The sequence below is a fragment of the Callorhinchus milii genome, unplaced genomic scaffold (assembly GCF_018977255.1).
Source record: "Callorhinchus milii isolate IMCB2004 unplaced genomic scaffold, IMCB_Cmil_1.0 Scaffold3, whole genome shotgun sequence".
Taxonomy (NCBI): domain Eukaryota; kingdom Metazoa; phylum Chordata; class Chondrichthyes; order Chimaeriformes; family Callorhinchidae; genus Callorhinchus; species Callorhinchus milii.
Genome location: NW_024704744.1, coordinates 23,089,624 through 23,116,074, shown reverse-complemented (window position 1 = coordinate 23,116,074; position 26,451 = coordinate 23,089,624). Strand labels below are relative to the sequence as shown.

Here is a 26,451-nt window from a genome sequence, read left to right as displayed (position 1 = left end):
TTTGATATAGTGCATTATCGTGTCTTCGAGATATCTCAAAGCGCTTGACAGAATATACTGTAAAGTAAATTGACTGTATATTTTGTGGGTTTAATTAAGGTTCAAATGTGTACTAATGCTGGGAACAACATCACTTTAATCCCATTCTTTATTTTAGTTTTAAATTTTAGTGCATCCCATTATTTTTCTATTTTTTCCCCAATGGCATATCCCTGTGTGCTCCTGGTCCCATTGTCCTCTTGCTGAGAGGTGTGGTGCCCTCCAGCTAATGCTCATATGTGTGCCATGCAGTGAGTGGTGACATACCTTCAACTGTATAGGACATTACAACCAAAGCTGTGCTCTCTCCCCAACCAGCTACCACACACCTGCACTGCCAGTAGAGGATGCTGAATAGGGAAGAAAAACAAGAAACCCTGGAAAATGCTGGGGCCAATTTAGTCTCCTCAAACAACCCTATCTGAGACCAGCAAACAAAGCACAGATTGGATTCAAACCAGCACGCTGCAAGTCTGTAAGATACAGCTCTAACCATTACTCCATCATGGCTGCCCCCTTCAAACCCCATTCTTTCAAATGCAGTGTAAAAAAAACACTTGCTTGTGTGTTTTCTTCGAACATTTCTATGTGTTTAATATTTGATTACCAAGTTTGCTGTGGTTAGTGTTGTCTAATGGCATATAACTGACAGAGGCTGGTACGGTGTGACTGTCTGCAGGTTTGCACATGTGTACCTTTATTTTATGTAATAATGCTAACAATCCTTGCATTTGATACAGGGCCTTATCAAGTCATTGAAATGTCTCAAAGCGCTTCACAGAATATACTATAAAGTGAATACTATTTTGTGGGTAAAATGCAGCAGCCAACTGGGCACAGCAGTATCCCACAAACAGTCAAATGCTGAAAAGGGATGTAATAATAATATATGTGTGTAATAACCAGCCCATGTCCAGAACAGAGTGAGGTAAGAGCAGCGAAACGGCTAGATCACTGAATTCACTTCAGGTATAAAGACAAATGCAAGGAAGCGTTTTTCATTCACCACTTTGTTCACTGCCCCGATATGTGGCCCCCTATTTCCCTGCATGCATGGAAAGTCTACGTTAGTAAGCATGTCTTTTCATTTTGCATCAGTGAGATATCTTTCTCTTTGTGGTTAAAATAAATGAATGTGTTGACACTCGGGTTCATTGAGCCATTCCAGTATAGCAACATTATTGAGATTTGAGGCTTGTTGGACATGTCGCATCACTGAATATCTGGCAAGACACCATCAATCATAGGTGTGATTGTGCGCAGTAGTTGTAATGTATTTGTAAGCATTAAGCAAATGCAGTTTATCAAAATTTTTACCAGGCAAGAAAGAGCTTACAGTGGTGTTATTGCTAGTTTTGAGGCATAATTGGGCTTTGCTCACACAGATTGGAATAATAAATAATAGTAATAATCCTTCTTCCCCTGGTGTCCTGGCTAAAAATCTCCCAGATAACTTGGTCATTTAATTAATTGCTGTATGTGGGACATTGCTGTGCACAAATTGGCTGCCGTATTCATCCACAAAATACAGTGACTACAGTTTACAATAGAATCATGTGAAGCGCTTTGAGACGTCATCCTGATGTAAAAGGTACACAAATTTTCCCAACCTGCCTGCTCGCTACGCTCAGCAGGCATTTGCCTGCTTCATGCCCCCCACTCTGAGCAATGTACCACCATTGGCGGTCAGGCCTTCAGCCTTTCTGCCCCCACTCTCTGGAAGTCTTCGTCTCAACCCCTTCCCTTGCCTCCTTCAAGGTCCGTCTCAAGACCTTCCTCTTTGACTTCAGTCATCCTCCCACTCCTTTGCTCCCACCCCTCTTGATACCAACCCCCCACTTGGGTGCAATCCCTTGACAGTCCAGCACCTTGGGATATCCCTAACGTGAAAGGTGCTATATAAATGCAATCTGTTGTTGTTATTAGTACAGATCTTCTGATACTGCAGTATTGAAAACAAAATTCAAAAGCTGAAAGTGAAAGAGTTAACAAAAAGTTTGTGAGGAAGTGCAGAGATGTTTCAGAACCTCCTGCAACTTTTATGGGAAGCGTTGGGCTCTTGCTTTGACTCTAGAAGTGCTGTAGGCTTGGTTTAACATGGTGGTTTCACAGATTTCTTTTCACATTGCTCAGTCCAGCAATGTGTTGTCAAGGCAATTAGCCAGCTTGGAGTAGCTGGGCTGCAGTCAGTTTGGCTTGTCTCCACGTAAGGAACAGTCATGGCATAGTTGGGATTGATGCTTTAGTTGGTTGATGCAATGAAGGAACATTTTGATATGTAAAGTCTGTGACCTGTACAGCATATTTACATTGATAGCAGAAGCAACGGGGAATGTATTTTCTCTTAAAGCAATAGATTATAGGTCTTTTAAAAGGAGCGTTCTGATGGGTTGACAGGTACACTGTTTGGCTCAGCTGCTGCTAGGCAGAAGGGGCATCATTAGACTGCAAAAAAAGAAAAATCACAGGTTTGGGGAATATTACATCTGCAGTCGCATGGGGTTTATCTTTCGTTAGTCCCTAAAAATAGTAATCATTTCACCGCATCTTTATAATGAGAAACCCCGTTGTAAAGATCAGCACATGATGGATCCCATAATGACAATGCGGTGTTCCAAGTTGTACTCTTTTAGATTTTCACACTTGGTCTGGATGAATTTGGAGGCTCGGTTGAAACTGAAAATGAGCCCATTAATCTCGGAGCTGGCTCTGACCCACTGAAATGACTGTCATTACACTCATGTTATGTGTGCTTCAGACCTCAGTTCAGACTTGTCACCAGCAGAAATAAGCTGTGAGATGGAATACCTTCAAGCCAATATCGGAGCAAGAAATTAGTACCTATGTATATAAGGAGATTCTGTGTATCCCATGAGAGCCTGACAGTGGATTCTGTGCTCTCCCTCCATTGCACTCTCATTACACTTTGTCCCCACATATTTATTCTTTGTGGTGTACAACATACATGAGTAATGTCTGTATTACAGTGTGGTAAGGACTAAACCTAACTGAGTGGGCTGGGGTTGAACCTGTTGCCTAATTTGATAGATGGTGTGAGTACATGTGACTGTCTGTGCCCTAAACTTTTGGCTAAAGTTTGGCTTCCACAGCTTCACAACCTATTACAATACAGCAACAACTTTCATTTACAAATTGCTCTTCACAAAGAGTTTCACTGAATACTCAGAGTAAGTATGTGGAATTAATAATAATAATCCTTGCATTTGATATAGCGCTTTTCACATCTTCTAGAGGTCTCAAAACACTTCACAGAATATGCTGTAAAGTGAATTGACCATATGTTTGTGGGCAAAACACGGCAGCCAATTGCACACAGAAGTGTCCCACAAACAGTCGTGGATTGAAAATGACCAATTTTTTTTGGTTTGTTTTTGGAGAGCTTATTATCAGGCGTGTGGAGTAATGAAACTTGGTCAAGGTTTCGTCCTGCCTGGAATTGAACCTAGGTGTCTCGCTTGCAAGGCGATATTATCAGATAATACCCAAGCTATGTGGGTGAGTGGAACATAGTTGGTGTGCCAACCAGCCATTAGCAGAAGATTAGGAATATAACTGCAGAAAAATGCAGAAGAACAAATTGGAATGATCAACAAAGACAATAACTTGCATTTATTTAGCGCCAATCATGCAGAGTAGGGGATTAGAGGATTTTTTTTGATTCAGCCTTAGCAAATCAGTCATACAATCATAGAATAGAGAATCCTACAGCACAGGAGGCCAATCGGCCCATTGTGCCTGTGTCGCCTCTTTGAAAGAACTATCTAATTAGTCCCACTCCCCATAGCTTTCAATTTTTTTCTTTTTGAGTGTGTGTGTATATATATATATATACAATTCCATTTTGAAAGTTATTTTTGAATCTGCTTCTACCACCCTCTCATGCAGTGCACTCCAGATCATAAAACCTCGCTGCATAAAGAAATTCTCATCTCTCTAGTTCCAAGGCCTCTTTTACACATTTCTTAGCAACTGGTTACAGACCACAACATGAAGAGGTGAGAGAGAAGATTTTTTTTACTATCTCTTCTTTGGGGAATGGCATATGATCATCCAAAAGAATCAAATATCTTAACATGAAAAAGTGGAATTTAAATCATTCTTTCTTTACTTTCACCCTCTTGCTTAAATTGGGCTTTTTAAAAAAAAATCTGTTAATGTGCGAAAAGCTGTGTCGCGATCATGAATATATAACCAAACGTGCCAAGAGCAGAAGCAATTCTATCTTATGCTGGCTCAAATAAAGCAATGAAAAAAAATCTCAAGCTCCTCTCTTACCAGGCATTCATGTGAACGTCTGAGGCACTTAATTCATGAGACAACATGTCAGGTTAGTCCCCGAGGAGAGTGTTTAAACTGGACAAGTGAATTTGTTTCAGTCCCCAGCCACTATAATCATTTCTTGCAGCAAATTTATTGCAATATGACATGTCTCTCAATGGAGCCAGACATTTTATAGCCTTGCTTTGCAGTATCACCAGTTAACCTTTAAATACCCAGGTTACAATGCTAGTAAATAATTTATTTGCTGAGTGCAGTGTGGTGGGGCTATTTATTACAAGGTTCTGTGGTGACAGGGAGGAGAGAAATGTTGGTTGAAATTTTAAGAGTAGAGAGATTAAAGAGTATTATTTTAATATTGTTATAAAATTAATGTGCAGACACTTGAGGAAAAATGCAATTATAAAAAGCTTTGTGTAATACATTGCAGAACACAGGCTGTTTCGTTGCTGAAATTGGTTCAGAACTATGATGAGTTATTTTCATAACGTTATAAACAGTCCATCTCAAGACCTTCCTTTTTGACTTCAGTCATCCTCCCACGCCCCTTGCCCTCTACCTCTTTTGATTCTATACCCCAGCTTGGGTGCAAACCCTTGATCGTCCAGTGCCTTGGGACATCCTCCCGAAATGAAAATGCAAGGCTCCTGTTCTGTAACAATAACAATGCTAATAATAATAATAACAATTCTTGCATTTGATATAGCGCCTTATCACATCTTCACAGAATATACTGTAAAGTGAATTAACTGTATATTTTGTGGGTGAAACATGGCAGCCAGTTGTGTACAGCAGTGTCCCACGAACAGTCGTGGATTGAGTGAACAATTTATTATTTTCTTTGAAGGAATTATTACTCCCGGAAAAGCGATCCGTCAATTAACTAACAACTGGGTTCCTACTTACACCTAGGTAAACAGAGACGGGTGGAGTAAGGAAACTTGCACAACATTTTGCCCTGCTGGGAATCAAACCCATGTCTCTCGCTTGTGCTGCGAATGCTCTAAACAGGACAAGTTGACTCGACCTTTATACATCTCTGTCTTCTAGGGAAACACCTTATTTCTGCTCAGCAGCCCTTCTTGAGGATCTAATAACCCTTACATTTGATATAATAATAATAATCCTTGTATTTGATGTAGCGCTTTTCACGTCTTCCAGGCGTCTCAAAGCATTTCACAGAATATACTGTAAATAATAATAATAATCCTTGTATTTGATATAGCGCTTTTCACGTCGGGAGGACATCCCAAAGCGCTTCACAGAACACACTGTAAAGTGAATTGACTTTATATTTGTGGGTGAAATGCGGCAGCCAAATTGCCACAGTAGTGTCCCACAAACAGTCGTAGATTGAAGTGACCAATTTATTATTGTTTTCGGTTTTGGAGGGATTATTATTAGGTGTGTGGAATAAGGAAACTTGTGCAAGGTTTCGCCCTGCCGGGAATCGAATCCAGGTCTTTCGCTTGAGAGGCGAGTGCTCTAACCATTGAGCTACAGGTCTCCGTATAGTGCCTTATCACATCTTTGAGATGTCTCAAAATGCTTAACAGAATATACTGTAAAGTGAAGTGACTGTTTATTTTGTTGGAGAAACCCGGCAGCCAATTGTGCACAGCAGTGTCCCATGAACAGTTATGGATTCGGTTTCCAAATTCTTATTAATTTTTTTTAAATTTATTTTGCCGGGATTATTACTCCCAGAAAAGCAACCTGCCAATCGACTAACAACAACAACAAAATTATATTTGTAACGTGCCTTTCATGTCGGGAGGATGTCCCAAGGTGATGAACAGTCAGGGGTCAGGATCCAAGTGTGGGGGTCAAGGTTGGAATGAGGGAGGGCAAAGAGGTGGGAGGGCGGCTGAAGGAGGGTCTTGAGTCATGCCTTGAAGGATGCAATGGAGGGAGCAAGTCAAAGGGATTGTGGGATGAAGTTCCAAAGGGTAGGGCAGACAGGCTGAAAACCCATCCGCCCATGGTAGGGCGGGTCGGGCAGGAGACATGGAGCAGGCCGGAGCCTGCTGAACGGAGGAGCGCATATGTTGATGGGGGTCAGCAGATAAGAGGGGAAAAGGCCATGGAGGGCCTTGAAAGTGAGGACGAGGATTTTGAATTCTATCCTCTGAGGGATGGGTTTACAACTGGGTTCCGAATTACTGCTAGATAAAGAGAAGCAGTGGAGTAAGGAAACTTGCCTAAGGTTCTGCCCTGCTTTAGGAATCAAAGCCAGGTCCTCTCGCTTGCAGGACGATCGTGCTAACCACTATGCTACAGGACTCCACAAGATCTGACTGAGACCAGGAACTCACCCCAAGATTAATCCTACCTCCAAACCCTTACTGTGTCTGTCTAGAGTGCAGCCTACACTAAAGTGCTACCTCACCATACCACCTTAAATATCAAACGCAAAGACTACTCAAGAGTTTTTTTGTGCTAGCCAAAATTTACAACATAATTGTTAAGCAATAATAATAACAACTTGCATTTATATAGTGCCCTTTACGCAGGGTAGCATCTCAGTGTGGTGGAGTGGCGTGTTTGGATGCCAAGCAAGGTAGAAGAGGGAGGGGGAAGTGACCATTGGCAAAGTCAAAGAAGTCATTCATAAGGGGGGACTTAAAGATAGAAGAAGATTTGAGGCAGAGAGATGAGGCATGGAGTTCCAGAGCTGAAGGCACAGACACAATTATGGTGTAGAGGAGGAGGGTGCTTCCATGAACATGGACTTGCTTCCAGAGTCTTCAGCAGCTAGCTGTCCTTGAGGTTACCCTGCCAATACAGCTGAGAAGATATGAAACAAATTGAAGTGAATGGGATATAAGAAAGGTATTTGAGCCACAGTAATTCTATGAAGAACTGGTTACACTCTGTTTCTGTGGGGGATGCAGAACCTCATTGGATTGCTTCTGAAAGAACAGCATTGCGGGAGGGATTGACTGATGTAACATTAAATTAGTTTGGTTCCTGGAGAAAGGGAATGATTTCTGTTTAATGTTTAATATTTCTATTTATCTTTGTTGCAAATGTAGCTGGAAAGTTATTCATTCGCAGCAAATTCAGTATCTTCATCACATGTAACAAACTCCTGCTGAAGTTGTGCGTCTGTTGAGAATTGACCTGAATGTTAAATCAATATTTATTAGAGGAATAGTTTTAAATGTACACAGCAACATGCTGACTTGAGAGGAGTGTTTCCACTTTGAAGTGCCATAAAAGGACAATAGTTATTGCAAGCTCTGCAAAAGCCAGCGACTGAGCTCTGCACAGATTGCAACACACATAGGAAGGGAGTTGGGGGTTGTGTGGGAGTAGCAGAACAGCAGTGTGTTAATATGGCATACTTGTCTGCATTCCAATACTCTGTGTGATATTCCCATTCTGGGTTCACACTTGCATCTTCCGCACTTTTGGAAGCCAAGGTTTTATTGCCGTAGTGCAGGTTCCACTGTGTCTGAATGGTACTTTTCACAGCTGGAATCTTATTTTGCAAGAAGTAAGGCATGTAGTATATTTCCCCCTCCCCCGTGTCCCTAAAATAGGGAATAATGTTACACTATTTGTGAGCAACCTTGGTTGATGCATATTAGATTTTAAAAGTAAATTAGATAAATATCTAAAGACCAGAAATATAAAAGGGTATGAGAAAAGGCAGGAGAATAGGACCAAATGTATGGCTTATTCAGAGAGCCAGCACAGACACCGTAGGCCAAATGGCTTCCTTCTATGCTGTAAATTTCTGTGATGCACTTTGAGACGTCTCAAAGACGTGATAAGGTGCAATATCAAATGCAAGGATTAGTATGATTAAATTCAATGTTTCTCTGCATGTGAAAGTTGCAAAGAGTAAATAGCTGAGGCACCACCAATGTAATTGTGTTCATTGTTGGAGGAAACGGTAGCCATATTGTTTTTTGACACATAAACATAAGACTGGGTTGCCTTTTTGTTCAAATGTATGTTGAAATAAAAAAGGACAACAAAACATCATTGCTGTGAACTTCAATGCAATTTTCCCATGATTTGCAATCTCCTCCAACATAAATCCATAACTAATTTCAGGCAATAAAACTTGCTGACTTTCTATTTAAGACATTTCTTAATTCTTTTCTTAATATTCTGCAATGTAAGCACCAGGTAACAGTGTTTACCTCTTGCTCCTCTAAACGCAGATGGTCTGACCAGCAAAGTCTTTGTGGAAGAAGCTGAGATAATTGAGGAAACTCTTTGGGCAAAGAGATCACTGCTTTTACTACTTACAGTGATATTAATGATGTGCAATAACAGGGGTGGAATGCCTGGCTTAGTAGTGTGATATTTTTAATTCTGTGCTCAGCATTCCAACACTTGCAAATTTGGCATTAAAACCATATGGAATAGTGGGGTTGGAGTTCAGAACTCACATTACTATTTCTCTTTGCTCAAGACGCTGTAATTCCATGATAAAGCTCCTACATGGTCTTTAATAAAGCTTCAACACTCTTTAATCAACAGACGAACTTAAATAAATAATAAATAATCTTTAAATTTGATATAGCACCTTTCACAAAGTGCTTCACAGGATGTACTGTAAAGTGGAGTGGTGACTGTAAACCCTGGGCAAATGTGCTTACGGGTTTAGTGAACATGTTTGTAGAAACTTAGTTGTTCACAATGTTTTAAAGATTGATTTCATAAATGTAGCAATATTGTGTATCAAGTTAAAATATTTCTCTCAAGCCCACAATTCTGCCCCTGCTTGTACACACGGAATGTCAATGCACTTAGTGATACAGGAAATATTTCACCCATGAAATTACGTTGGGTTATTGCCTGATTCTGACAGTGATAGACATTTATCATCCATTATACTGTTCCTTCAACTTCATCCTGTTGACTTGGTATTTCCAGTAGTCTTCCTATCTTACTTATGGCTTGGAAGCTTGACTACAATTTGTGAAAGGAGTTGTATCCATACTCCTATGGGCACAATAGCATTTAGTTTGATTTATAAAAAGCATTCTATTGAGACTAATTCACTTATTTATCTTTCAGTTGGACACCAATGAATCTTCCAGTGAAATGGTGGTGGCCCCAAAGTGCCACTCTTCCCAAGACAATGAGGCATCGGAGCAGGTGCAGAACGGAGCAGTGGATAGAAACCAGCGGGACACGGGAGGTTCCAAACAGAATGAAGACAAGAGCAACCCGGAAAATGGTGACCCCGGAAGTGCTGTCCCTCCGGATCAGAACGTGAAGGATCAGGGTTTCAATGAAGAAGGGACTAATCTGGATGAAAATTTGGAGATAGACTTGGAGATGGAGAACGGATGTCACAGCCCAAAGGATGATGATGATTCTGACAAGGAAGAAAGCGAAAAGTTATCAACATCTATGAGAAAGAAATACAAAAAGCGCCAACTGGAAACTGCTGAAAAAGGTTTGACTAATATATAATTACTTATTAAGGTTCAAAACCAAGCTTTAAGGTGTAACTGAGTCTACACGCCATGTTGAATCATACTTGTAAGAGAGCCCGTAACATTCATAACAAAAGTATAAATGATTTTAGAATTTTACTGTTGGTGCATTTTCAAGAAAGCATTTCACAAGATTGGTTGGGGGAAGAAGGCCCATCGGCATTCATCCGTCCAGAACAGATCAGTGTTCACATAATGTATTTAAGCCAAGTCCAGGACACTGGATTCATTTACGAAATCGAGTAGTTAATGCTGCCATTGAAAGATGCAAGGGTTTATGTTCTGGAAAGATTAGAGCAAATGGACCAAAGGGTCTTCTTTGACAAATCTGTCTTGTGATTTTATAATCCACAAACAAACCCCTATGTATTCAATTGGTACTGAATATTCCAGGATTTGACTGTAGATTCTTGACATACAATGGTTCTGGTCACCACAGCACAGAAAATGCATTCAAACTTGGGAGAGGTATAGAGAAGGTTGCAAGATTGGTGTGAACATAAGAAACTACAAAAAATTACATGAGAACCTTAAACCCAGTGGAAGCAAATTAGGTCGGCAGGTTTATTGAAGAGCTGCAATCTTCACCATGATATTAGTTGAACTAATATCATCCAGTTGAACTAATATTTCTCCATTTTGGAAGGGAGAGAATATATGGCATTACATAGAGTGATATGGCATGGAAACAGGCTATTCAGCTAAACTAGTCTGTGTCGGCTGATGTAAAAGTACAGCAAATGTCAGGGTAAAATATTGATCTTTCAATACAAGTTGAGGAGTCCACACATTGATGTAGTGATGTTACCCTTCAGAAGCTATATCACTTTTAGTTGTATTGCCCCATCAGCAAAATAACTTGAAAACAGCTCTGTTCATAAGATCATCTCAAGTTTAGGAATTTATCAAATTCTTACAGTGCTTTGTGTTTTTTCACTGAGCCTGCAACTCTGTTTATGGAAATATGTGTTGCAGTTTACGTGATCAGCCGTGATTCAGGTACCCCTGTGGCTCACATAGTCATCTATTTTCCAAAATACTCTGCACTCCCCTTACATTAAAAACAAGACTGCTGCTGTATGTTAACTGCTTTTTAGATGTGGACTGTATGATAATTCTACAAATAGTCTCATATGAATTGGGGTTGTTTTTACTAACCCTTTGCCTTTAGCACAGTTGCCATTCCACTAGAAGTCAACATTGTATATTTTAGCTTGTCAGGCTGACAGGTAGGAGCTGAACCAGTATTGCTCCCTTGAAGTGAAGCGTGCAATGATTGAATCTTTTTCAATTGAATCCTTTGTAGGAATGAAATGCAGCTTTTTGCACAAAAAAATCTGAGTCTTGCCAAGTTCTCTAAACAATGCTGGTCCTCTGTTTGCATATTTCTTGATGTTCTCTATGCATTTTGATATTTAGAACAATGAAAAGATAATTCAGTGTGATGCAGGTCAATCCAGCAGCACCACAATAGCCAGTATCTTTCTCCGGTTTCACTGGTGATGAAAGGGATAATTTCAAGATCATTTTGGTTTTCCCCTGCCCCCCCTATTATTACGCTTGTATTACAGAAGAAGTGAGCCTGTAATACAGTGTTGCCATGGAATACTGCCTATTCACTGTCTGGGAAGCATTCACTCACTATGGAGGGTGCAGCCGTTTGATAGTCATAACTTACGACTTTATCTCTGGCCTCTGTGGTTTTCGCAATAGCTGAGGAAGCTCTTTTTAAGGACAGCAAATGAAAGACTTACATCACTAACCAGTCCAATGTTGGGATGAAAGGTTGGGGAGTAGGACTGAGCCACTCAGCCCAACAGAGCTAGAGACAGTAGCCAACATTCTCTCTAGCAGGAGAGGTTATGTTGTGGATGAGGTGTTGATGTTGCTCGAACTAACATTGAAAATCATCTCTTTAGATGGGGACCCCATTCCCAAAGCATCTGGGGGCAGAGGTGATGTTTCATACATAGAATCGATCTGGAGGCAATGTGAAGGTTAATAAAAGCTATGATTGTAGATATTTGAATCCAACCATACAGCTCTGCAGTCTCTGGTACAGTACTTGCAGTTCAATTAGGTAACTGTTGCATTGCGATGTAGAAATCTATTAGCATTCAAACAAAAGAAGCTGAGGGAGGCTTTGTGCAGATGAAATATTACTTTGATTAAGGACACATAGATGATGACACTTCAGTGCACACGTTGTTAGCCAGGAGCTGTTTCCTAGTAACCAATTCATACATTTTAAAGTGAACAATATGCTTTAGTTTTTTTTAAAGTTTTAAATGAGAGTCTAATGTACCTCGTGTTACTGGAGATTATTTTGGTTAAAAAAAGCTGTGGTTTATTCAGAAGCCAGCTGGTCCTAGAGGAGCTGGCATGGTAACTGTGATTGGGAGCCAGTTGTTTTTAGCAATGTTGTACACAGCATAGTATCAGGACTTGCCCTTTGAAAACTGTAGGCCCAGCACCCATAATGGTGCAAATAGTAATAGCAGTGTAACTACCCCACACTGATGACAAAGGTCATAGGTTCAAACCCTAGGATGAACTCGGTTTGCTAATCTCAGTTCAGCAGCAATGAGAGGTGTTACACTTGGGCTAGGGAGTGGAAAATCAGAGTTGCCACTGGTGAGGCCTGAAAAGTCATCTAATTCAATCCTAATTTAGAAGCTGGTTTTCCACAGTTCTCAGAAACAACCAACTTCAAAATTAATTGTTTTCCACAATTCTGCACCGTCTTAAATGTCAAACCTCAGGCAATTTGCAGGCCACTGATCATGATCCTGTACTCATTTAATCGTATGCAATTGTGAATATCAGGTGAGGAAACAATTGGCTTGGAAAGATTGTGAGCCACCATGTCACAAAGCTTGGTGGTGCTCCCTGAGTCTATTAACCACTGATTTCCCTCAAAAGCGTTTAACTCACAGTCTAGGCTGACATCAATATACTGCTGGGGGATGGGGGAACACTGCATTTGTTGGAGGTGTGTCCTTCAGATGAGACGTTAAACCAAGGTCCTGTCTGCCTGTTTATGAGAACATGAAAGATCCCATGGCACTAGTCGAAAAGAGAAGGGAGGTTGTTGTGGCGTCCTGACCAATACTCATCACGGCTGTCGTGGGACATTGCTGTGCCAATATTGGCTGCCAGCTCACCTACAAATACAGTCACACTTTACAGTAAATCTTGTGAAGTGCTTTGAGATGTTCTCGTAGTGTGAAATGTGCTATATTAAATGCAAGGATTATTATTGGTATTTTTAGTGATCGGCTTGTGATAGATTTCACTCTCTGGGCTTATTCATTAAGAATGGTCATTTGGTTAGGTTACGAGGGCTGCAGAAACCTGCGGAACAATAGACCATCAATTAATGCATTCGGAAGGGAGGAAACAAGTACAATAATAGGTCTAGTAGAGTAGCAGGGGTTTGGTTATCCTGGAAAATAATGCAAATAAAAAGATTTTTATGACATTAAAAGAATTATATAGGGAATAATGAACACTGAATCAGTAAAGTCATTGAAATGAAGGCTTATAGATGGTCCTGAGATTTTGCAATGTTTTTTTTTATTTTGCAGAGTTCATTGGGACAGCTTTATAATGTTTTTGAGGGGGGAAGGCTGTCAGTGGTGTTGTGTATAGTTAATGTATCATGACATCGGCCCTGAACAATGTGTGTTGATTATGCCTCAACCAAGGTTGAGTGAGAATCTATATTCGATTCCTGGAACACAGTGTAGTCAGTAAGATATGGTTATGATATGATTTATTGGCAGGTTGTGGATTGTAAAATCATGCTATCAGCAGTTATAATATAAAAAAATACAAAGGAGTACTAATGTTTTAGAGGGACATTACCTTTAAACTGAGAAGCTTTTGGTAGGTCTTTTGTGTTCACTATGACCCATTACTATACTACTGGCATAAAATAACCCTGTGACAAAAATTCAGGTGTTAGCAGGATTTGAAAAACATTTGTAGATATTATGATATAAATAATACTTGCATTTACGTACAGTGCCTTGTCATGTCATCGAAACATCTTAAAGCGCTTCACAAGATTTGCCTTGATGCGGAATAACTATTTGTAGGCGAATACAGCAGAGAATTTGTGCACAGTAATATTCCACAAGCAATCATGAAACGAATCATCCATTGTATTTGGCGAATTGTTGGCCAGGACTCAGAGAAACTCCCTTCTCTTTTTGAATAGTGCCACGCGATTTGAACAGGCAGGTGGGAACTTTGGTTCCTATCTAACAATGCAGCGCGACATTGGAATATCAGTTCAAAATCCCAATGTGGGTCTTGAATCCACAACCTTATGAGATGAGAGTGCTACCAACTGAGCCAGGTTAACACCCACCTACTGAAATGTTGACAAATATTGAGTCTTGCCACCAACCGAATGGACTTTTATGCATGTGTGGAAGAAATCTAAAGCATCCAAAATTGGATGATGTTGAAGTGGAGTTCCCACAGGGCATATAAGTACTGGCAGGATTCATTATTTATGAATCTTATTGCTAAGTCTTGATGTTAGACCATACTGTTTAACAAAAATGATACATGGCTGTATCCCTCCCCAAATATTGTTGTGTTTGTTTTCTTACATTGATTTCCAAGTGATTACTTGTCCAAAGAAAACATTGGCATGCTGTTGACTTCAAGCAATAAGAGTGACAAGTTACTGGGTTACATCTATTGGTTTGAAGAGATTCAAATTCTTCTCCCTAACTAGATTCACAAAAGTTAATTTACATTGCGTTGGCTGTCATACTGGGATGCTGTGATATCCCATTTTTGAAGAGTTTGACAAGATACATAACAGATGCACTGAGTCTATATGAACTGGTACAGTATATGCCAGCTAATACAATTGACTTTGTGCTGGATTCATACTTTTGCCACAGCAACAACTTACATTTATATAACATCCTTCATGCAGGATAATGTCTAACATAAATTTGTCATAACGCATAGGGTTTAAATAACAGAGACAATCCATTTTGCAATTCTTTACAATTATTCGATGAATACAGGTTCCAACTTTATCTTTGGCTTTTGACTTCCTCTGCGATTTAATGGGACAGATTAAAACACGTATAAGCACACTGAAACGGGTTATAATGCTTGTGGAAATCAAAGAGAGGTGCATTTTAACCAATTAAACATTTGAGCTGTGACCTCTTAGCAAATGCCACAAGAAAGATACGTATTCAGTTTTCCTGGACTTCTAAAAAATCCATGATAATTGTAAAAGTCTGTCGCCAACATGCTCCAACAGTTTCAGATACATGATGTGTGTTACAAGAGGATAGGACTGTAAAAGGTTTGTCACTGAAAGATTTCAGGGAAGTCCCCAGTTTTAGTGCCTACCATAGGAAGTGGTATTTGTAGCTAAAGTTCATTCACGAAAATAAACTGGCCCTGCAGCCAATGTTTATTATAGAATGTGCCAATGGACTTCCTCCAACTCATAAAGTCTCTCAGGGAAAGGCACACAGAAAAATCAAACCAGACTTATTAAGCAAGACTTGGACATAGTTCCATAAGCAAAACTTGGACATAGATTCAAAAGTCTGTGTTAATGGAGTGTTCTTTATAAATTCAAATGCTCACCAAACTCTGCCACCCATAGTTTCCGTTATATTTTGTTGACCATATATGGGTTTTGCAGCTTGCAACTTTAGAGCATTTATTGATATCAAACCAAAAGCCAAACAGTAAAATTGCTCCAGGAGCTTTTAGGGTGTTTACCATCAAGCATAGCTGAGGCTTCATTTATGTAAAAGAAATTTTTTAAAATGTTCACAGTCCAGTTGTCAACAAAAAAAAGTGCACATCATAAGAAGCTTGGGTGCTCTGGGTAGAAGCTCACAGACAGTCGGAAAATTTACTGAGAATAGCCTTTCCTGTGGTATGCTGTTGCAATAGGAAGCTGCCTGACCACATTTCGCTAAACAGGGGTCTAAGATACAATTTTTGCAAACCAGAAATCATTGCTGCAACTTCTGATTTTTGAATATTGGATTGCAAAACTCATTAAATAGCAAATTATGAATGCCAAGTCATCAAAGTCTGAAGCATTGCTGGCAAGCAAAACCTTACCAGGTAACATATTGTCATTTTGCAAATCTTTCTTTGCTAGAATGAGAGAAGGAGAAACATACGCAAACCATTGAGAGATACACTCAAGAACACACCAAGAGATCTGATATGCATTGTTTTCACATCCAGTGGGGATGACCCCAATTATTGTGGATACCAGGTTGTCTTCTGTAGTTACCCAAAGTCATGTGTAGGGCTGTTTTAAGTTGCATTTTCATTTACAGGGTCAATCTGCATTAGAAATCTCTATTTTGGATCAGTGTAAAGTGTCAACTGGGAGAATACATGATAGAAGTCTAGGATTTAAAGATAATCGGTCACCTAATAAAGTATACAGTAAATCCTGGGAAGTGATTTAAAATGGCTTCCTGATGTGAAAGGTGTCATAACAAATGCAAGGATTGTAACTCTTATAACAAAAGACTGAGTGAAGTTGAACACATAATTCAATTATTTGAAAGAGAGTTGTACAGCAATGTCCAAATGGTCATTTATGTTCCACAAATCCATGAATTGCCTAATCTTAAAAAAAGTACTGCAAGTGCTGGAAATCCATTTCAAGTCGATCAACATCTGAAAGAAAAAGATAGGTTAACGTTTTGTGAACAAGACTACACCAATCCCAACGATGGGTTATTGCCAGAAACATTAACCCGTGTTTCTCTTTTCTGATGTTGATTGAGCTTCACTAGATTTCTAGTTCTTTTGTTTGTATTTTATATCTTCTGTGGTCCATAAATTGACTGATTTTATGAGTTAATTATTATTTAGTTGCAGACTGAGATAACATAATGGCCTTTTTCTGTGTGATTTATCATCACAGAAGACATGCTACTTATTTCCAGATTCAGAGCTACTATTCTGTGATATGGTTCTATGGCAGTGGTGAGCCTAGTGACCAATGTTATAGAGGAGCATACAGTAATTGCTAGCATTTTCAACTATTTTGAATTTCCAAACACCACATTTCCAGAAATGAGTGTCGTAGCAAAGATGAAACTTGCATTTAGCTGCTGGTAAATATTGGTATAAGGAAAGGTACTTTAACAGATCATCTAGCATTAACTATTATTTGTGCACGCATTATGGACATTGGTACTGTACTTACTTAGACTCAGCGAGTGAAAGTGTCAATTTTAGAAATGGACCAAATAAAGCCCTGTTGCTCAACCTGCACATGTGATAGAATATAGTGGACAAACATTCTGCATTCTGACACCCTTGCCGTATTTCCAGGTAATGTACAGTTTTTAAAAGAACCAAACTACTGAATTTTGGCAGCTTGTGGGGTAATGAATTCTGTCAAGAGAACTTACCATCATCCTGTGAGGAAAATAAAGCAAATTGCAACGAAAAAGTAGAAGTTGGCTTATTTTTTTCTCACATGAACATACACTGACCACCAGTTGTGTTAACACTTACCACTGTGCAGTGTCTGCTGGGGAAGGAGATGTCAGTTCTATTTGACCTTTTATTGCAATATTTGCTGCTCTGCGGTTAAAATTTGGGATAGCCCCTATTTTCACAATGAGCAGTGACAAAATGACAGAATTTGACCTCTGAAACATCAAAGGTCCTGGGGCATTAATGAGTGGGGCTGGTTTGAAGACATTTCTCAAAATAAAGGTTTTTCAGTGTAAAATCCCTTACCAAAAAAGGGAAAGTGTAATCTGTATTGACTCAGACTCAAACCTACGAATGCTGCCAATAGGACAGAACGAGAATGAGGCCTCAACCTCCACAGTGCTCCAGCATCCATGAACATATGATTAGCAGGGTTTGGATCCAGGAGCCCAGAAGCAAGAAACTCTGAGATGAAAATGCATGGTTGACTGGATTTCAGACTTTGTGGCTCAGACATAGGCATAAACATTGTGAATACAGGTTTCAGCGTTAAATGTTTCATAATATTCTTCAAAAATGTCTTGCACAGTTACCATTTTTTTGAGAAACTGCCCAATCATTTAGGGTTTCCCGTAAATTGTTAAGACAGTTTTGAGGTTTTATTTATTTTATCGAAAACACATTTTGTTGTGGTTTGAGCAAAGTGCAGTCTGAATATGAGAACAAGTGTTTATTGAATGCGTTACGATGAAGCTATGCAGCTGGTTATTAAAGAATAAGAAAATACACATGTGCTTCTATACATTTTCAGCTAAAAGATAAGGACAGCACTGATTGAATAATCAGTATTGAGCTCAGGGTGGCCGGGATCATTCTGAAAAGCATTTTTTTAATTTAGACTTTGTGATTATTTTAAATTTAAGGCAGTATTTTGTCCAGGGCAATTATAGGTCTCTGCTGAAATCCAGAAAAAATCAGAATAAAATATTTTTGGCTTGAGTCTCTATAATAATCTTAGTCATTTTTCTTTGCATTATTAGCTAATCCTCTGAGCATTATGTTTCTATTGCAGTTGGCAAAATGCACTTATGATGTCTAATCACAGGGAAACATCTGCTAAAATCATTTCTCTCATATTTTAATTCAGTGTAACCTAACAAAGGATTGAATGAAACTTGCACATTAACTGACTTTTTTTTAGTGAGGTAAGCTTTTTTTCCTTGTGTTTGTTTCCCTCTCCGTGCTCTTTGGCTTAAGGTCAAGGAAGGTCCCAAGATGCTGTCCCAGACTCAAGCCCCTCTGATTTCCTGTCTCTCTTTACTCAAAACCTGGTCTCCAAACCAGGAGTTTCTATTGTGTGGAAGTTACAAAGTGAAGTGGTATGATTTACCTCCCCCTAACCCCCTCCCTCCCACCCCTTCCCCCAATAGAATTGAAATGCAAATCCTGCAAAGAACTTTGAGACGATCTATCAATCTGAGACGTATATAAAGGATAGTTTATATGAAGGATAGCTTGGCTGATGTGTGATATGCTCATCCAAATCAGATTAAATGTGCTGCACAAGTGGAATGTATTCTCACATGGTAGTTAACACAATATGCCACAACAGTTTAAAACCTATAGAAGAATCCAGGTATCAGTTTCTCACAATAAGGGTGAGGGACTGTGGATATCCTGCAGTTGACATTTGTTAAATGTGGCTTGTGAGCATCACTAAATGCCTCAAATGGACGACAGCCTTTGAATTTTTCCTGTTTAGTGGTTACATTTCTTCACTGAAAGACAATTATTTCCTCTCCCGCCCCTTTAAAGTCTTATGAGCTTTGAACTATTTCCTGGTTGAGATGTCAGGCAAGTCATCTGCTGCCAGGCCTCTGCCAATGCAATTGAAGAATTCTAATAACAAGGGGATTTCCCCTCTTGAATTTCTTTCTGGGATTGAGAAGCGAGTTTTGGGGGAATCACAAGAAAGCCGCCAGCCAATCTTTCACCACAGGCAAGCAATTGCATCCTGCTGCTCAAACACAAGGGGAATACCCACCATTAGACTATCTGGGAATTTTACATTCATATCCTTATACCTCTTGTGAATGAGAAGCATATTCAGGATGTCAAGGGAAATGGATTAGATGTAGTTGCCAGTAGGTGTTCCAAGACCTCAGGGCTACAGGACCATCACTGAAAATGAATTTACAATGAAGACCACAGTTGAAAATAGATAGCAAATCGAAAATAGATAGTGCAGCTCTCAGTCTGGATACTCCTGTATACTCTCAAGCATGGAGCTAGGTTTCTGCACAAGAAAAACACATTTTTGTGGGACAGTTTTCACAAAAGCTGTAACGTAAAATAATGTGCAATATATGGCCATTTTTAATGGGGTCCTTTTTTAAGAAAAACAGAAGTACATCAACATGGGCTCGAGGAATTCCGCTCCTACTTTCAGAGCAGAATTCTCATAGCTCAGGGTGACATACTTCCAGTTGCTGGAAAGTGTTTCCATTCTGATTTCTTGGAAAGGGATCCTGTTAGAAATTGTTGTTAGAAGTGTCAGATATTAGAGCCTAATATGTGGTTAAGGATGGGCTTGAAAGTTTCACATGTTGTTCTTTGATTGTACAGTAATTCCAAGAATGAAAGTCCTATGAATACTCTGAGTCAGTTAGCAGCACTCCTGCTTCTCAGTGAGAAAGTTCTGGGTCCAATAATTCCCCTGAAAAAAAATGGTCATTTGTGGGACATTGCTGTGTGCAAATTGGCTGCCCACATTCAGCTACAAAATGCATCACTCACTATATTTAGAGTATATCCTGTGAAGCTCTTTGAGACTTCCTCCTGACTTGAAAGGCGTGAAATCAAATGCAAGGATTATTATTGATTTTACTTACTGTCAATGTTGGCCGTGGGTTTATTTTCATAGATAGGGTAAATTTTATGCAAATAATCTAAGATCCTGATACATTCCCTCCCTTCCTTCGCCATGCTGTGTGCAAAGCGCAAGCAAGGATTTTTATACACATTGTATAAAAAAAGCAATAACAATGGAAAAATAAGGCTCTGTATGTTAACCATTGCTCTTCATACTGAATCTGTGTTACAACCCTGACTAAAATGACAAATGAAATGCAGAAAGCTGTTCTGAAGCCACTGCATACTTGCATTCAAAAATAAGACAGATTTATCTATTTGAGACAGAGCTTTATTTGCAGAGGAACTCATAGTGCAGGGTTTGTTTCTTCGCTAATCATAATAATCCTTCATTCGATATTTTGATTTATCATATTGTCAAAATATATTAAAGAGCTTCACAGAAATTCGTGTAAAATGTAGTGACTATGCATTTGTAGGTGAACGTTACAGCCAATTTGCACACAGCAGTGTCCCACAAATACCAAAAAGTGAGTGACCAATCCACCTACTTCTCTGTCTTGTCCCCCTTTATCTACCTTTCAATCCAGCCTGTAAACCTTCCTCTCAAATGCCTTCGGACATCTCCAACTCCACCCAAACCCTTCCCTTCCTTGCTCAGCATTCAACCCAGTTTTTGTAAATCGTACGAAGGCATTACCCTATGTGAAGAATGCTGTATAAATGCAAGTTGTTCTTGTTGGAGGTGGCCAGGACATTGGAAGAAACACCCATCTCTTTTAAAGCACTGTTCTAGGATCTTTAACATCCACCAAAAGAAAAGATATTCATGATTTTCATTAAACATCTCATCTAAATGACCACATCTCCAACAATGCAACCCAGCCCAAGCAATACATTGGGTTGTCAGCCTTGACTCAGCTCTGCATTCACAACATTGCACTTGAACTCACAACCTTTTAAGCACTACGTACATTGTAAATTTATACCAAAAGAACCCCACATAAGTTAAAATATTTTAATGACTGTTGTGGAAGAAATGTGACTCATCAGCTTGGACATTGACTCCAATAATCTCAAATTATGAGTTGAGGCATGATTAAAGGAGGGTATATTTGAGATTAGTTACTTGAAATGTTTATTGCAGCAAAATGAGAATTCTGGCTAATCTAAATATTCATTTATCATAACGTCAGTGTGGCATCAGCTTAGGATCAGCTCTGTAAAATATCCCAGCAAACTTTCCACAGTTTTGATGATAAAAAGAAAGAAACCAGCACTCTTACAGAAATGTGTTGATTTTGTGTGCAGTACTCAAAGCCCATGATCCTGACATCTCATGGTGTGGTTTTCATATATCGGGATGACTCTGTTGTGGGAATAGGCAATTCAGTATGAACCTTCCGCTTATAACATAGGCTCTGACGATAGCGTGTATGGACTTAGTCCAAAATAAACTGAAGTCGTGCAAAACTCCACATTTATACTGAACGATAAACTCCACTGTTAATGTTGCATGCACACCAAAGGGAGATGCCACTTTTGTGTGTATATTTTTGATTGCTTGAAATCATTTCTAGAATTTGAGGTTGATGTTCTGAATCATTGCTTCTGTGGACTGTGTATCATGGGTATTGCTTTCCGTGCCCCTTGCTCCAATATAGGACTCCATTTTTTTAAGAACAACAAATAAATAATAATAAAACTTTATTATATCGCCTAGCAATTCGGGGCAGATCTCCCATAGCACTTCACGGGATTTACTGTGAAGTGGAGTGACTATTTATAGGCATACTATATATATATATACCAAGAACTCTGCAGAGACTATGAGGTGTTAAGCCTCAATTCAGCAGTATTTCCTCTTGCCCTCATCACCACCTCTCACGCATTCCCATCCTTGACATAGTGATTTTCAATGCTGTTAAACGTTCAACTTTAATGCTAAAATTTGTTGAACTGGAGTCACGTTATCTTTAAATTAGAACCACTTTATTTTGTATTACCTGAAGAAAAGACCTTTTGTGCTGCCAGAAGCTCGTCTGTGTTGCATTATCTATTTTTATTCACATGTGTGAGTGCAATAAAGATAGATAGCTTTTTATTGCAGCAAGCTATGCAAACCTTTTGGGGGTTGTTTTTTGACTGCAGGTTTTGCAGAGCAGCTTCATTCCACTCTTTCGCTGCATTCCTGTCTTAAAGTCTGCATGCCTGATTTTTAAAAAAATGTTTCTGTCAAACATTTGCGCTAGCAAAAGGCTCCACAGGTTTTCATTTTCACCTTAGCACGAGAACAACAGAGACAATTTCAACACCGTTAAGCCCATTTCGCATAAAAAATCCACATTCTCTACACTTGATAGTAAATTCTGTGGAGCTCTTTGAAATGACCTCCCTGCTTGAAAGGTGCTATACCCAATGCAAGGATTGTTACTATATTTATTTATCTGGTAATATTTGCTCTATTGCTGCTGATAGTGACATTGCCAACTTCACAGATGGGGTATTTCTTCTTGGTCTTCTGGCTAAAATCAAGCGCACTCTGTGCTTGGTTATGGATGTCAATCTGAGGGAAGAGATCATATTGAGATGGTTGTGGTTTTCTTATTAGTTTAGGATTGGCGCCTGTGCTGCCTTTTGTCGGTTTAAGGCGCTGGATTTTTATAATGATTGGATTTGGGAGCATTCGTGCTTGGAGAAGAGTGGGGAGATTGGTTAAGACACTGGACTTTTGGATAATGTTGAATTCACCTGATTCAGAATGGGAGGGATATAAAAACACACTGACTTTAAATAAACCTTGCGGTACAGATCCGAGCATCTCCAGAAGCAACAGCACTGCAACATTGACCTGGAAGGCACAGGTCACTTTTGGTTCTGGCAGTGGATAGTTTTGCCCTGACCTATGTAGACCAGGCGTCATGGAAAGTCTAACAGCCCACAAGTATAAAGTCACAAACATAAACAAGAATATTAAGTGGTATGAGATGTGAGCAGGAAAGTGGGATTACATTCCCACTTAGGTGGCTCCTGTGGAGAAGAACACCAGTGTAGATATAACATTCTATGAATCTATGACTTACATTTCTTTAGTTCTGTAGAATCCTACCCACCTCAGGAGCTCAGGATATTAGAAAACTACATCTATGTCATATACTCTGCAAGATAAAAGAAGCTCAAGTGCTTTATCAATGTGGTTTAGTTCTTTTATTTCCCTCGAAACATTGTTCTGTTTGGCAGGACGTTTTTTGATTCCTATCTCTGAATACAACAACGAGCAGCCATTTTAGTGCAAAATGTGAAGGAAATTCTCAGAACAGCTTGAGGCTGGCCTTAGCACACAGCATGCTAGTTAAAAGTGACAAACTGAAATGCAACATGCTGTTGAAGAATTGTGTCGTGCTGCATGTTTTTTCTGCTGGAGGAGCAGAGGGCATATGATGATTCAGGAGAAGATGGCCTTAAAGCCTGACTGTGTCCTGACCACATCAACAAACAATGCTGCAGTGTTTTAACTATTACCAGTAACAGAAGTACATTTGGCTGTATGGGAACGATTGCGAGTATGCTGTAAGCATTATGGAAGTATTCAGTCCCTATGTTGCTTGCAAGTTGACTGTATTATATTAAGCATAAACTGTCATCTTTCTCGGACATTTTCCTTTGTCTCCAGTGATGCACAGATTTTAACCAAAAGCACAGCTTGCTTTCCCTGTTCCCAAGGTACTCAACATTTGATCATTCCCATGTGGGAGGGGGGTTGAAACCATGAATATTGTTGGAGGAATCTTTACGGACTCCTCCTTGGAGACAATAGTTCTCCTCTCTGCCTTCCAGCATCCTGACAGTCGCTTTGACTTGTCGTGTCCCAAACTATATACTGTATCCTGAGATATTATTTTCAAGCAGAAATCTATCTAATTTTTCTTGAAACAAATGACATTTTCTGGTTCCACTGCCTCCCTAGGGAGCCTGTTCCATAAGTTTACTACTCGTTCATTGAGGTAGTGTTTCCTCAGATTTGTTTTTAATTTACCCCCTTCAATCACAGGCCATGTCCTCTGGTTCTACTATTTGTGAGCGGTGTTTTAATTTGTCATAAATAGCCTTCTCCATCTTGACCTATCCATCATTATTTACTTTCTGGACACAGCCTGGACTTGTCCCCTGGAATTAATCCATTGTCCTCTCTCAAGACAACAACAACCATTCAGTTATATACCATAAAAGTCAATGTTATTCAATATTTTGGACTGATACAGTACATCAAGAATAGGATTTATGATTTATTCTTGGAAGCATACAATACAATTTATGTTGATATAGCAACTTGCACTTATGTAGGAAAACATCTCAGTGCTTCACAGAGAGAGTAAATTGGGGGGGTGGGGGAGTAAACAGAAAGTGCAGTTCAAAGATGTATTTTTTGGAACAGTTTTGAAAGCTGAGTTGGAAGTGTGCGAGGCAGGGGGAGTTACAGAGAATTGAAACCTGAAAGAGTGATCATTAATAATAATAATAATGCTTGCATTTGATATAGCGCTTTTCACGTCAGAACGACGTCCCAAAGCGCTTCACAGAACACACTGTAAAGTGAATTGACTGTATATTTGTGGGCGAATGCGGCAGCCAATTGTGCACAGCAATGTCCCACAAACAGTCGTAGATTGAAAATGACCAATTTTATTATTGTTTTGTTTTTTTGGAGGGATTATTATTAGGCGTGTGGAGTAAGGAAACTTGCCCACGGTTTCGCTCTGCCTGGAATTGAACTCAGGTCTCTCGCTTGCAAAGCGAGTGCTCTAACCACTGAGCTACAGGACTCCACAAAGTGGTGGGGCAGAAGGAAAGGAGAACGATCAGCAGAATGTGTGTTTGTGTAAATTTAGGCTGAGGTTGTGGTGGATATGAAAGTGGGGCAAGAGCACACAAGGAGGTATGGTGGGCCAGGGCTTATATTGTATCAACTGATATTGTACAACCTGGTTTCTGGCTTGGTCATCTAGTTAGCTAATCATTCAGCCTGGACTAATCCAAGCTAAGGTCACGAGTAAGTTAATCAGTATCTTGGAACTCCAGGTGCATTTACTAAAGAGTCTTTGTGGTTCAAGAAATGATCCAGCAATCCTTCTCCCCACAGTGCAGACACAAATCATATTGTATCATCTACTTTTGAGACAGGTTAAAAAGATGCACACACCTTTCTTCCTCTTCTCCTCAAACACCAACATGTTTTGCTATTATCATGCACACGGTGCCCCTTTTATTCTTTAACGTGGTGCAGTGTGTAGAACTTGTTCTGGTTTTACCTCTCTGAAATTCCCACTGTTTTGCCAGTAAGGGACAATGCACTTGTTACAGTGAGCATAGGTAATAGGTTGATGATTAACTGCCTTGGTGGTCACTATCACGTTCTACTGCTCTGGAAACCACTGTAGCAAATAAAGATGGTTCTGTCCTTGGTAGCAAAGGGATTAGATTGGATGTAGACTTGAGGAGGAAAGTTACTGCAGGTTTCGCTCACCCCCACCCCACCTTTTCTCACTGGTCTTCACCTGGCGGAGTGCTATATTTTCTCATGCTATATATATGAATAAAATTCACCTCGCAGTCAACTTTTGTACTCTGACCTGAGTCACATTGGTTTTCACAGTAATCTCCCCTTTGTTTTTTGTCTTCACTAAGTGCTGTGAGAAGCCTTATGTTATGTCCCACTACGTTTGTCAGGAGGCTACCTCTACCTCTCTGGATCTAGCTTACTGTAATTTACTTCTCTGTTGTTTCCCTTGACGTCGAGATTGACTTGCTTTGAGCGTTCAGATGGGGCTGTATATCATTAGCCCATTGTGAGCATCATTGGTCAGTTTGTTCTGGACTGGGGAGGAAAGTATTAAGTATTTTTGCCCGAACAAAATATAAAGCATTCACTGGTTTTGCCTCATTTGATTCCAAACCTTTTTTCGCCATGTACATTTGCAATATTTTTACGCCTCTGTTTTCATATAGTGACAAAACTGTGTTTTATGCACTTTCATTCATTCTTTGTTTTCCTTTCATGTATATTTGTTTCATTCTCATTCTTTGTGCCCATTTCATGTTATATGTAACCCAGCCGCTCGTTCTTCTCCCACCCATTCCATCTTGCTCTGAAGTCTTACCCCCTCCCTGCCTGCCTTCAAACCCCGCCTTAACTCTTATACCATGTTTCAGACACCTTTCCCTCCCCTCCAACTCGGATTACCAGTATCAGTTTTGTGAAACGCTTTGGGACATTCTCTTTAAGTGAAAGGCACTATATAAATGTAAATTATTGTCC

General features: G+C 39.6%; 1 protein-coding gene across 4 annotated transcripts in view; it reads left to right on the top strand.

Moving 5' to 3' along the window:
* Window positions 1–26,451, top strand: part of dnmt3ab (DNA (cytosine-5-)-methyltransferase 3 alpha b) — a 288,040-nt gene that overhangs the window by 102,538 nt on the left and 159,051 nt on the right. For all 4 annotated transcript variants that reach the window (XM_042333222.1, XM_042333221.1, XM_042333220.1 and 1 more), the window contains exon 4: window positions 9,376–9,760. In XM_042333222.1, the coding sequence (XP_042189156.1) occupies window positions 9,376–9,760 (385 nt within the window). The remainder of the gene's footprint in view (window positions 1–9,375; window positions 9,761–26,451) is intronic.